At 66.1% G+C, this 13198-nt stretch overlaps 2 protein-coding genes across 2 annotated transcripts; one reads left to right on the forward strand and one right to left on the reverse strand.

The window, feature by feature from the left end:
* Positions 1-2033: 2033 nt before the first annotated feature.
* LOC148594340 (complement factor D-like) lies at positions 2034-3081 on the reverse strand. Its single transcript, XM_088526759.1, has 4 exons — positions 2923-3081; positions 2662-2806; positions 2286-2543; positions 2034-2209 (listed from the first exon to the last, which is right to left on the reverse strand). The coding sequence occupies exons 1-4, from the start codon at positions 3015-3017 to the stop codon at positions 2036-2038; spliced, it is 672 nt and encodes a 223-aa protein (XP_088382885.1). The 5' UTR covers positions 3018-3081; the 3' UTR covers positions 2034-2035.
* Positions 3082-6057: 2976 nt separating this feature from the next.
* Positions 6058-8683, forward strand: PLPPR3 (phospholipid phosphatase related 3). Its single transcript, XM_088526738.1, has 7 exons — positions 6058-6181; positions 6249-6434; positions 6528-6657; positions 6809-7004; positions 7083-7140; positions 7326-7499; positions 7571-8683. The coding sequence occupies exons 1-7, from the start codon at positions 6107-6109 to the stop codon at positions 8681-8683; spliced, it is 1932 nt and encodes a 643-aa protein (XP_088382864.1). The 5' UTR covers positions 6058-6106.
* Positions 8684-13198: the final 4515 nt, after the last annotated feature.

Below are 13198 nucleotides of genomic sequence, written 5' to 3' on the forward strand. Positions count from 1 at the left end.
GAGAGCATCATTTGGATGCTGCCTGCGAGACGGTGCCAAGCAGCTGGCTGGTGGTGCTGCTGTGTTTTCCTTGCGTTGATTTTCCTGCTTCGCCCCTTTGTGCCATAAAAAGGGAGCGGGGGATGTAGCTTTGGACGGGGGAAGAGCTCGAAAGGCAGCTGAGAGGTTCCCTGTCGCTCTCCAAGGCAAAGTCAAGCAGGACAAGGTGAGAAACCTGCAGCCTCTGCGTGGCCCTTGGCTGAGCGCCGCAGCGGCTGCGCCTGGGTGATCCCTGCAGTGACTGGGGACACGCAGACAAAATCTCTGCGAAAGGGCAGCAAAGACGTAGTCCCTTACGTCCACCCTTTCACTGCTTGGGAACTGTGCCACGGGCCCCTTGATCCGTTTCCCTGATCTCCATCCTTGCAAGTGAACTTGCTCCTCTGCCGGGAGGCTTTGCCAGCACAGTGTATCCGTGTTCTCGTTAATGGAACAATTTCCTCCCAGTCTGGACGAGCAGGAGCCTGTTGCCCTGGAGCAACCCTCTGTTCCCCTGTCTCGCACTGGAGCAGCAGCTATTTTGTAAATAAAGTTTCCCTTAATTTTGTAAAGAATGTTCAGAATGTCTGTTTTGTTCTCAAAAAAAAGCTTCCTCTTCTGACTTTGCTCCATCAGTGGATTCATGAGCAAAAGCGAAGCAGAAAATCCCCCTGAAGTTCCTCTCTACAAAATGAGACCACGAAACCTCTGCCCTTCACCAAAGGCCAGTGAAGCTGCTTTGCACTGAGCCGTGGCTTGGCCAAATTCCTCCCACACTCGTTAACCTCCAGCTCTCCCCAGAGGCCACTTAAAGGAGAGAACAAGCCCAATTTAATATATACTTTTCCATGTGGGAATCAGTTTCCACTTATCAGTGAAAAATTGCACTGACGGCAAAGAGCTTGTTCCTCTTGATTCCTCCATTTAATGTTTTGCTCTGTGGCGCAGGTCTCTGCGTTGCCATTCTAGGGGTAATTAAGGAAACGAAACGGCTAATTAGGAAACTAGAACTTCTTGTTAAAACTCTTATCCCTTTAAGTAAAACTGTAATCAATCTGGGTCCTGGTTAATCCTCCCCTCCCCGAGCAGGCGTGGGGGTTGTTTAATGCTTGGTTGCTGCTGCTCTTTGTTTGCACGAAGGCAGGAAGGAGCAGTGGCTCTGCAGGAAAACCCCTTCCCGCTGCTCCCATCCCGCTGCGCTGAGCCCGGAGCCGCGGCCGGAGCCGCTTCACGGTGTCTTTGTGCACAGGTTGTCCCTGTGCACGGGCTGTCCCTGTGCGTGTGACAAAGCCCCCGCGTGGGCACAGCGTGTCCTGAGCCCGCGCTGGGGACCACAGGACATGGACAGGGCCCTTTTCGGGCGCCGCTGCAGCGGCTCCGAGGGACGGGGCGGGAGCTGCAGAGCCTGGGGACGGTTGTGCCCGGTTGTCCCCGTGCAGACGCGATGGGGCAGCTCAGGGACAACGCGGCTCTTGCGCAGGGAAGGGACATCCTGGAGCTTCTCCACGGGCTGGATGGGTCCCTGTCCCCTCTCCCTGCAGGGTCAACCCCCTGGACCCAGGGGCGGGGGGACGCGCAGGAGCCCCCAGCCCAGGGGATCCGCCTGCTCCAGCCTCCCTGGACTTGACCTGCCCCCCTGTGGGAGGGAAAACACAGCCGGTGCAGCAGGAGGAAGAAGCAGTCCCAGCGCTGCACCCGCCGCTGCGCCTGCCGCTGCATCCCCTGTTCCATCCCCTGCTCCATCCCTTGCTCCATCCTCCTGCTCCATCCCCTGCTCTATCCTGTGCTCCATCCCCTGCTTCACCCTCCTGCCCCAACCCCCTGCTCCATCCTCCTGCTTTGCTCCATCCCCCTGCTCCATCCTCCCGCTTTGCTCCATCCCCACTGCGTCCCCCCCGGCCCAGGCCCTCCCATCCCCTCCGCTCGCTCCATCCCCACCCGCGGCAGCTCAGGAATCGTCGTGACTTTATTGCAGGCGGGGACAGAGCGGGGCCCAGAGCGGGGGCCCAGGGGTGGCTCAGGACGCGTCCCCCTGCCCGGACACGGCCTCCATGACGCGGTCGATCCAGGCGGCGTAGGGCGCGATGCGGGTGTAGATGCCGGGTTTCTTGTAGTTGCCGCAGACGCGGGAGCCGGCGGTGACCACGGCCTCGGCCACCCCGTTGCAGACCAGGGGGCCGCCGGAATCGCCCTGCGGAGCGAGAGGCCGTTGGTGGCTCCGCGCAGCCCCACGCGCGGCGAGGCCCATCGGGACGGGGCGGGGGTACCTTGCAGGTGTCCTTCTTGCGGGAGTCGGTGCACATCATGTTGGGGGTGATGGAGTGGTCGTGGCGCGTGCGGTGGTTGCACTCGTCGCGGCTCAGCACCGGCCGCTCCACCTGCTGCAGCCGGTCGGGCCGGCGGCCGCTGTGGGTCACGGTGCCCCAGCCGGCCGCCTCGCAGACCGTGCCGGCCGCCACCTCCCGCTGCTCCCGCTGGAAGGGCAGCACCTTCACGTGCTCGTTCAGCTCCGCTTTCTCCTCCAGCTGCGGGGAGCCAAGCGGGGACGGGGTTGGTGGTGGCTCCTGAGCGGCTCTGGGGCTGCAGCCGCGGGGAGCACCGAGGGCAGCAGGGACGAGGTGGGGTCCCGGCGGCGGTGCCCACCTGGAGCAGGAGCAGGTCGTCCTCGTTGTTGTCGACGTTGCTGCCGGGGTGCGGGATCTGCGCCCGCACGCGGTACAGCCGCTTGTGCGGTTCCGGCGCCGTGAGCGAGTGGGCGCCCAGCAGCACCTGGAAAAACTTCCCGTCCCTGCAGGGGAGGGAACAGCTCAGCAAGAGCCTCCCTGGGGGCTGTAGAGCCCATGGGAGCCCTGGTACAGCCGGGGGGTCCCTGTCCCCCCTGTCGCCACCGTCCCCGGCACTCACGTCTCCTCGGTGCAGTGCGCGGCGCTCAGCACCCACTGCTCGGCGATGAGGAAGCCGCCGCAGATGTGCTCCCCGTCGAGCTGCAGCGAGGCCATGTGCGGCCGCAGGTGGGGCTGGGCCTCGTAGCCCCCCAGGATGCGGCCGCGGGGCCGAGCTGCAGCGGGGACGTGTCAGCAGCGCGATCCCGGCATCGGCACCGTGAGCCCGGCATCGGCACCGCGATCCCAGCATCGGCACCACAATCCCGGCATTGGCACCGCGATCCCGGCATCAGCATCATCATCCCGGCATCGGCACCGTGATCCCGGCATCGGCACCACGATCCCAGCACCGCGATCCCGGGTGTCACCGCTGCAAACCCAGCTGCCTCCAGCTCCCTTTTGCCAGGGGGAGCACCCGGACCGTCGCCCCCGCTCCTGCCGCACCTCCCCGGCCGCACTCACCGCTCACCGCAGCGCCCAGCAGCAGCAGCAGCGCCAGGACGGGGCGGGCAGCGGGACGGGGCGCCATGGCGGGGCCGAGAGCCGTCGCGGGCGTCGAGGGCGGCCGCTCTTCAGCTGCAGCCGCTTTTATGCCCCGTCCGGGGGCGGGAGGGACAGGCTGGGGGCAGCAGGGGGGTTTCCGCAGCGCGGCCGCGCGCGCGGGGGGGTGACACGGGGTGTTGTGAAACTCTTGGCTTGGAAACGGGGTCAGGAGTTCCCGGCACAAACAAACCGGCCGGAAAGGGCCCTTCCCGCTGCCGCGGCGGGTCCCGCGCTGGTTCGGGGGCCCCTCGCACGCGGCCGCCTCCGCCCCGGCCGGGGAGCAGCGCCGCGGCCGTCGCGCTGGCTGCAGCGGTGGCCAAGTGTCCCCTCTGCCTTTCTCGACGGTGCCGCTAAGCGGAGCCACCGCCTCGGCTCCCGACGGGCTCCAGCTCCGGAGGAGCCGCTGGCGCCGTCCCCCCCGCTCCTATTGCCTGCAGAGTCAAGTGTGTGTCCGGTCTCACCCTCCCCAAAACTTCCTCAACGAAACCCACGGCGGTTGCGAAACGCCGCCGAGCAGGAGGAGGGGACAGCCCGGGGCAGGGCGGCTTCGCGGTGACACCAGCGTGGGCTGGGGGACACTTGGCTGCCTCCCTCCATCGCGGCACTTGGGGCGCTCGGCCCTGCTGCGCGTTGCTCCGCAAACCCCTGCAACCCCCGGCCCTGCTGCTCCAGCCACAGGGCCAGCCCCACGCGGCTCTGTGGGTGCAGATGTGGGCGCAGATGTAGGTGCAGGTGTGTGGATGTAGATGCAGGTGCAGGTGTGGGTGTCACACGGGTAGGAGAGTGTTAAGGTGGCTGGCGCTTGGCTGCACCACGGATTTCTGCACTTTTGGGTGGCAGAGCCGCATGGAGAGCTCCATAATCCGGGATTTCAGCGATTTAGGATTTAAATGTTAAATACGCAGGGAGATTTCTGCCCACTTAGGGCCTGAGGTGGAACGAGGGCAGTGTGCCCTGCCATGCCTTGCGCCGTGCTGTGCCATGCTGCAGTGTGCTGGGCCGCATGGCGCCATGGAGAGGGACACCCAGAGCCACCCCAGGGCTCCGTGGTGCTCGGGGCTGCTCCAGGCGCCTGGGTGGGAGCGCAGGGAGCCATCGGGCTGCAGCTGGAGCCCCTGAAAACCTGCAGGGACAAAGGAAATGGGGCTGCTCTCCAGCTCGGGTGGCTTCGAGGTCTATCTGCAGGTTGGCACATGAGAGGCGGCCGGAGGGGCATGTGGTCCCGTGTTGCCGCCTGTGCTGCGGTGGTGGCAGGGGTTGTGATGGTGGCAGGGGTTGCGGTGGTGGCAGGGGTTGCTGCAGGGCACCCCGTCGGGAATGCCCTGTTGCTAGGGAACAGGCAGCAATTTCGCCATGCAAGTCACGCGCCGGATTCCCGCAGCTCCCCGGGGGCCGCGGCGGTGCCCGCGCCTGGTGGCAAAGCCGAGGGGGACCCTGTGCCGGCAGCGGGACCCCCAGCACTGCCACCCGCTCCCGGAGCCCCTGCCGTGCCAGGAGCTTGGTGGGTTTTGGTGCAGGCGGCAGATGGGTCCCGGTGTGGAGGAACCCAGTGGGGAAACCCCGGCTGCTGCCAGCGCTCCAGCGGGACAGAGCCCTGCATTGGAGCCGGGAATGGTGCAGGGTCCTCGGGGCTGGCACTGAGCTCGGCGGGGCCGGGGTGACGGTGACCCCGAGGGTGCCGAGCAGCTCCCGTGGCTGCGGATGGAGCCTTAGCGGGCGCGGATCAGCCCTTGTCGGGTGCAGATCGACCCTTGTCAGGTGCAGATCGGCCCCGGCCAGCGCGGATCGGCCCTTGCCGCGTGCGGAGCTGCCTCCGCGGGCGCGGAGCTGCCGTTTGCGGGTGCGGATCGGCCCTTAGCGGGTGCGGATCGGCCCTTAGCGGGCGCGGAGCTGCCGTTTGCGGGCGCGGATCGGCCCTTAGCGGGTGCGGAGCGGCGCCCGCGGGCGCGGATCGGCCCTTAGCGGGTGCGGAGCGGCGCCCGCGGGCGCGGAGCTTTGCGGATCCCCCCGCCGGGCTCCGCTCCGCGCGCGGGGCCGCCCGCCCGCTCCGCCCCCGCCCCGCCCGGCCCTTTGTCTCCCGCCGCCGCCGCCGCCGCCCGCGCCCCCCGCCCGGCGCCCCCGGCGGCTCCGCGCCCCGAGCGGGGCCGGGAGGAGGAGGAGGAGGAGGAGGAGGAGCGGGGGGCGCGGGGGGAGGAAGCCGCCGCGCTCCGCCGAGCCAGGAGCATCCCCGCCCCGGCGGGAGCCGCGGCCGCCGCCCGCGCCCCGGGGCCGCCGCCGCCGCCGCGCAGGTGAGTGCGGGGGGAGCGCGGGGCCCCGCCCGCCCCCCAGGCTCCCCTATTTCTCCTTTTTCCACCCCCCCGCCCCGTTTTCCTCCTTTTCCCATTGGGGCTGGGAGGGGTTCGGGCGCTGTCGGCTCCCTCCCGGCCCCGCGGCGGCACGCCCCCCCCTCCCCGCCTGTCGCGATAGAGCGGCCTGTCGCGACAGCCGCACCTCGGCCCCACCTGTTGTGACACCGGCCCCCACCGCGGGGCTGCCCCCACCGGACCCGGCGTGGTGAAGCGGGGGGGTCCCTCGGCGCGGGGTGGGGGGTCCTGGCTCGCCCCCAGGGTCCCGTTCTCGCCCCGGAGGAGCCGGCGCCGCACGGAGCAGCAGGGAACACGATGCTCCCCGCCAAGGAGAAGGCCAAGGTGCCCAAGGACAGCATGACCCTCCTGCCCTGCTTCTACTTCGTGGAGGTGGGTGCAGCGCGGCCGGCTCCGCGTCCCGCGCGGCCGCCGTCCCAGCGCGCTCTGCTCCCCGCAGCTGCCCATCGTGGCCTCCTCCATCATCACGCTCTACTTCCTGGAGCTCACGGACCTCTTCAAGCCGGCCAAGGTTGGCTTCCAGTGCTACGACCGGGCGCTCTCCATGCCCTACGTGGAGAGCAGCGAGGAGCTCATCCCGCTGCTCATGCTGCTGAGCTTGGCCTTCGCTGCACCCGCCGCCTCGGTGTGTCCCGGCCCATCCCATCTCATCACGGGGGTCTGGCCGCCCTGGCACCCCCTCCCCGCCAGCCCCCCTGAGCCCCCGCTGCCTCCGCAGATCATGGTCGGCGAGGGCATCGTCTACTGCCTGCAGTCACGGCTGCGCGGCCGCGGCGGCACCGAGGGCAGCATCAACGCCGGCGGCTGCAACTTCAACTCCTTCCTGCGCCGCACCGTGAGGTTTGTGGGTACGTTGTGACCCTGTCCCCTCAGGTGTGTGGGGAGCAAAGAGGCTGGTCCCAGGCTGCTCTGCCTGGAACAGGAGCTGTTCTGGGTCTGGGTCCAGCTCCATCAGGGCAGCGGGACGGTGTAGGGCTGGGGTGACCTCCCCCTCTGCAGGTGTCCACGTGTTCGGGCTCTGCGCCACGGCCCTGGTGACTGATGTGATCCAGCTGGCCACCGGCTACCACGCGCCCTTCTTCCTCACCGTCTGCAAGCCCAACTACACGCTGCTGGGCACCCCGTGCGACGCCAACCCCTACGTCACCCAGGACATCTGCGCGGGGCCGGACAAGCAGGCCATCCTCTCCGCCAGGTACCTGCAGGGGTGTAGGGGCTGCGGCACCCACCGGGCCCATCCCAGGCACCAATCCAAACTGCTGCCTCTCCGCAGGAAGACATTCCCGTCCCAGCACGCGACGCTCTCCGCATTCGCTGCCGTCTACATCTCGGTGAGTTCGCCAGCCGCGCCTGGCTCCCTGCATATGGCCAGCGGGCATCGTCCCCGATGGAGGCAGCTCCATCATTGCCATGCACGGGTCATGTCCGCGGCTGCACCCGTGCACCCGGCTGCAACGCACGGGCACTTGCAGTGCGGCGTGTACCGCTGCTAACAGCCTGTCCCTGCCGCCACCAGATGTACTTCAATTCCATCATCTCGGACAGCACCAAGCTGCTCAAGCCCATCCTGGTCTTCGCCTTTGCCATCGCCGCCGGCATCTGCGGCCTGACACAGATCACGCAGTACCGCAGCCACCCAGCCGACGTCTACGTGGGCTTCCTCATCGGCGCCGGGATCGCCGCCTACCTGGTGAGCGCCGGGGGCTTTGCCGGGTGCCGCGCGGGGTGGCCCGTGCCGTGCTGACGCCGCCGTCCCCGCAGGCGTACCACGCGGTGGGCAACTTCCGCGCGCCGGCGGAGCGGGCGCCGGCGCCACCGGCCACCAAGGACGCGCTGCGGGCGCTGACGCAGCGGGGCCACGACTCCGTGTACCAGCAGAACAAGTCGGTGAGCACCGACGAGCTCAACCCGCCGGGCCGGCTGGAGGGGGCGGCCCGGCCGGTGCCGCGCGACAAGAACTCCCTGGGCAGCCTCAAGCGGGCCAGCGTGGACGTGGACCTGCTGGCCCCGCGCAGCCCCATGGCCAAGGAGAACATGGTGACGTTCAGCAACACGCTGCCGCGCGTCAGCACGCCCTCGCTGGACGACCCGGCGCGCCGGCACATGACCATCCACGTGCCCGTGGACGCCTCGCGCTCCAAGCAGCTCATCACCGAGTGGAAGCAGAAGTCTCTGGAGGGCCGGAGCCTGACGCTGGCCGAGGAGCCGGGTGCGCCCGATGGAGCGCCGCCCTCGCTCTACCCCACGGTGCAGGCACGCGGGGCCGAGCGGGCGCCGCCGGGGCCGCGGGTGCTGCTGCCGCCGCGCGCGGGCCCCTCTCCGCTCGTGCACATCCCCGAGGAGAGCCAGGCAGGCGCCGGGGCGGCCGCGCGCGCCAAGTGGGTCATGGTGGCCGAGAAGGCGGCGGCGGCGCCGCGGGCGGCCAACCCGCCGCGCCTGGTGCAGGTCATCGCCATGGCCAAGCAGCCCGGCGCTGGCGGCGCGCGGCACTCGGAGACGTCGTCGTCGTCGGGCAGCTCCGACTCGTCGCAGTACCGCTCGCCCTCGGAGCGCGACAGCGGCAGCGTGGTGACCATCGACGCGCACGCGCCGCACCACCCCGTCGTGCACCTGGCCGCCGCCACCGCCGCGGGGCCCTGGGAGTGGAAGCTGCCGGCGCCGCGCGGCGCCCAGGACGGGCTGGAGCTGGGCGAGCTGCGCCGCGGCGCCCGCCTCTCGCCCGGCTCCTCGCTCAGCGACGGCGAGCAGGACGAGGCGGCCGCGCGCGACGCCACGCTGCGCCGCAAGCCGCCCGCCGAGCCGGACGCGCGCACGGACGTGGAGGCCGACGGCTACTACCGCAAAGCACCGCCGGGGCGCAGGTTCAAGGAGTGACCCCCCTGCCAGGCCGGGCCTGTCCCATGCGGTGACTCTTTTTTTTCCCTTTTTTCTCCCGCTCCGGGGCTGCGTTTCCGTGCGGGAAGGGGGAGCTTGTTGGGGGTTGTAAATCTGCCTGCAGGAGGGGGGGTGCAGCCGGCCGGGGGTGGGACCGGGGGGGTCGCAGAGCCCCGTGCTGGTGCCGCCGGGTGGTTTTGGGGCGGGAGGGACCTGGGGCCGCGCTCGGGGCCTTCTGTAAATACGGGGTGGCCGAAGCTGCGTCCGCATCGGGGAGCTGGGGGCCCATCGGGATGTGGCCTCGTGGTGGGGGGGAACCTCATTCCCAGCTCTGCCGAGGGCCGGGACGGGGCAGGGGACGGGGGGTCGGGGCTGCGGCGGCCCCTGCGCTGGGTCGGAGCCAATAAAGACGTGAACGGAGGCGGCTGCTCTGGTGCCGCCGGGAGCCGCGGTGCTGCCGTGCCCGGCTCGCCCGCGGAGCCGCTGCTGCCAATTGGATTAGGGGCGGATATCGCCGAGCCGCGGCCTTGCAAACATATGGATAATCCGGCAAAACCCCGACTTTCCGCGCCGGCCGAGCGGGGATTAGCGGGGGCGGCCCGAGCTGAGGGCTGCGCGGAAGCCGGGGCAGCCGCAGCGCCGGAGCGGGAACGCGGATCCCGCGGATCCTCCCGCTTGGCAGCACGTGGCCGGTGCCGGCTGCTCCCGTCAATGGAGGTGAAGCCGGGTCGGCCGCGTCGGGGCTTCGGCACGCGGCTTCCCACCCCGCGGCCGTGGAGCCCCAGCCGGAGCCCGGCCCTTCCCTGTCCTTCCTGGAGCGAAGCCGCATCCCGGGCCGAGGTCCCGGGCGGCAGCGCCCTCCCCTTCTCCCTGCTCCGCATCCCCCACCGTCTCTCCCGGCTCATTACAGTGACGGATGGATTCACACTCGGCTTCCCGGGCCCGCCGTTGCCGTAGCAACAGCCATCCCTGTTCCCGCAGCCCCCAGGCCCCGGCACCGCCGCGGCGACACGAGCCCCCCGGCAGCGCCGCCGTGCTCCGGAGCATCCTGCTCCGCGGGGAGCAGCGGGATGGGCTGCCGGGAATCCTGCAGGGCCGGGGATGCCCTTGGAGCCCTCGGCTCCCGTTTCCTCTCCTGAACCATTTATGCTAAAAACCGCCCCTCCGCAGGCAGCATCTCCCTCTCCGCACTCCGGCAACAGCTCCGGGGCAGTCCCGGCCTCTGCAAATATTGGTCTGGGCTCCACCAGCGCTTGCTGCTTTGGGAACACTGGGAATGCTGCGGGGAACAGGCGGCGTCAGTCCCAACCCTGTGTGCATGGAGGGGACAGGGGCATTCCCAGCGCTGGCTGGGAAACCAAGGGTGCCACATCCACTGGGACAAGTTCATCCACTAGGATCTGGCCCTGAGCACCGGAGCTCACAGGGAGCACCCTGGGCTGGAGGCAGCCGGGAAGCCCTCGTGCTCTGCTTGGAAATTTGGGATTCCCCAAGTCAGCATTTTCCGATTAAAAAAAAACGTAGGAAAAGGTGTTTCACCATGTTGTTGGAAAAAGGGCAGCCTCATTGCGAGCGCGGGTGGGAGCGGGCACCATCCTGCTGTGGTTGCGCAGAGTGAACACCCCGACGCTGCGCCGGCTCCGAGGACAAAACCGGTGCCGGTGCCAAGCAGCAGCGGCGGAGCTGGCGCCGGGCCCTGCGCCCCGGCCTCCCCGCGCACATCCATGCACCGCCGCGGCGTTTCCATGGCGATGCGCACGGCGTTTCCAGGCGTTTCCATGGCGATGCGCGCGATTGTGCGGCACGCGTGGCGTTTCCACGGCAATGTGCCCACGCACCCCATGTGCACCACCACATGCGGCGCTTCCGCAGCGGTGCATGCGGCCGTGCACCCTGCGTGCACCATGCACGGTGCTTCTGCAGCGATGCATGCAGCCATGCACCCCATGTGCACCATGCACGGTACGGTGCTTTCGCGGCGATGCATGCAGCCGTGCACCCCGTATGCACCACGCATGGCGTTTCTGCAGTGATGCATGCAGCCGTGCACCCCGTATGCACCACGCACGGTGCTTCTGTGACCATGCGCGTGGCTGTGCACCCTGCGTGCACCATGCACAGCGTTTCTGCAACGATGCATGCAGTTGTGCACCTTGCGTGCACCACACACGGCCTGTCCACGGCGATGCATGCAGCCGTGCACCCCACGTGCACCATGCACGGTGCTTCTGTGACCATGCGCATGGCTGTGCACCCTGCGTGCACCATGCACGGTGCTTCCGCAGCGACGCATGCAGCCATGCACCCTGCGTGCACCACGCACAGCATTTCTGCAGCGATGCATGCAGCCGTACACCCCACGCGGCCGTGCATCCTGCATGCACCACACACCGCATTTCTACGGCGATGCTCGTGATGCAGCAGTGCACGGGGGGATGCAGCAGCCAGCGGTGCTGCTCGCGCCCCTGCACAAGCCGCTCTTCCCAGGGAGACGCAGCCCCGAGCGCTCCCGCCATCGCTGCCGGCAGCCCCCGTGGGACAGGGACAGCAGCACCAGGAGCTGCTCCCTCCCTGCGCCTCCTTCCCACCCCACCGTGCAGCTTCCACGAGCTCCGCCGCTCCCTCCTCAAGGGATCCGGCTGCGTTAAATTTCCTGTGATTAATGAGCCACAAGCACCAGGGGGAACAAAATAATAATCCGAAGGGAGGTTTCCAGGGGGAAACCAGGAGAAAGGAGAGTTGCAGGGAGAGAGGAGGACAGGGCCGTGCACCTCCGGTCCCCGACCTTCCCCACGCAGCCCCGAGCCCCCTTCCCGCGGGCGCTGCTGCATGCGGCTCCGCTTTGTTCACACGCAGGCAGCGATGGGCAAGGGACAGGCAGCTGTTACAAATCCTATTACAGCTCCAAGGAACAAGCGGGATGGCGTGGAGGAGCCTGAGGCTCCCGCAGAATCCGGCTCAGTAACGGTGGAGCTCAAGCCGTGCTCGAGCTGCCTATAAACCAGGCTGGGGAGCCAACACAAAGGGGAGGCAGCTAAAGGATGGAGAACAACAGGGCCATGAAAGGAACAGCTCAACATATTTATTGTTTAGGGCCCAAGGCCCCAGGGAAGTCTATTCAAACACATTATCAGCCCTAGCCCTGGGGTGGGGGGTAGCTGCTCCCTGCGCTGTCCTTGGAGGGTCCCTCTGCCACCGCATGGAGCCCTTGGGCCCTGGTGCTTCCCATGGAGCTTCCCAGGCAGCCCCGAGGTATCCACGGCCTGGGAATGAAGGAGGAATCCCCTCACACACACATGACCTGGCTGTGAAACACGCTGCAGCATCCAGAAAGCTTTCACACATTTAGAGCATCAAACTGCGGAGAGGAATATGTATTTGACTTGGAAGTTGGTTATTCCATGGATATTAGCTGGAGTATACGGAAAGTTTAGGAACATGGAGAACAAAATGTGTTGGAAGGTGACAAAGGCAGAGCATCAGTTAAGGCCCTACAGCCCCATACCTCTGAGCCCCCAGGCTGGAGCAGGGGCCTTGCAGGGGATCCCTAAAGCGGCTCCAGATCCGCTCCCTTCCCAACCTCCTACTGGGAACACGCTCCGCTAGCCCAGAGGTATGTGGAAAGGCAAAGTTGTAAAATGAGGCAGCTGAAATTACATTAGAAGGAAAAATCAGAAGCAAAAAAAAAAAAAAAAAAAAAAAAAAAGCACAATAAAAAGATAGGAAAATCAGAAGCAAAGAATACAGAAGAAATTTATTGAAAGCACAAGTACAGACTGGCCAATAACTGCTTTCTACAATCTGAACAGTAAATAATGGAGCTACAGAAAGGTACAAAGGTTGTTATAAAATAGTTTTAATTTCATCTTTTTGCATTACAAACATTCTTTGAAAGAGGCAATGGAATTCTGATGTTGTGGATGCTTCCCCTCCCACCCCACCTTCCACAATACTGAACCTGTAATAGCTGTTATCAAAATATACAATACATCTGTTCACCATAAAAAACTGGGTTTTGCTGCCCCCTCATGTCTTACAACAGGTATAAAAAAATTATAAATATGTACACCCTTTTGTTACTCACATTCTTTACATGCAAACACAGGGATCCAAAGGAAAAACCCACAATTGTCTGGGTTCGGGGGTTACCTCAATTGCATTTTGCAAAATACACATAGCCTGTGTGCTGAGCAGGTCGGGGTAAAGGCCACCAGACAGGTTTCATTCCAATAAGCCTCTTCCCAGCGTCTTGGGTGAGGTTGATTGTGTTCCCAAGCTAAACCACGGTTGTTGCTGCTTGGATTGTGCATGGACACGGTCAAGGAGGCCGCTGGAACAGCCGGCGCTCCGGGGCTGCAGGAGGAACCGATCCGCCCTCGTCCATCTGCGGAGGAAGGCAGAGGAGGAGGAAGGCAACGGGACAGTCACCAAGACCTCCAAATCTGCCCCACTGGGGATAAGATGCAAAGAGCTGTGAAAAGCAGCAGGTGACAGAGCTTTTCACTAACCAGCTTA

This window comes from Tinamus guttatus, unplaced genomic scaffold (assembly GCF_059628265.1).
Source record: "Tinamus guttatus ecotype Peru unplaced genomic scaffold, ASM5962826v1 Tinamus_guttatus_pri_ptg000254l, whole genome shotgun sequence".
NCBI classification, from domain to species: Eukaryota; Metazoa; Chordata; class Aves; order Tinamiformes; family Tinamidae; genus Tinamus; species Tinamus guttatus.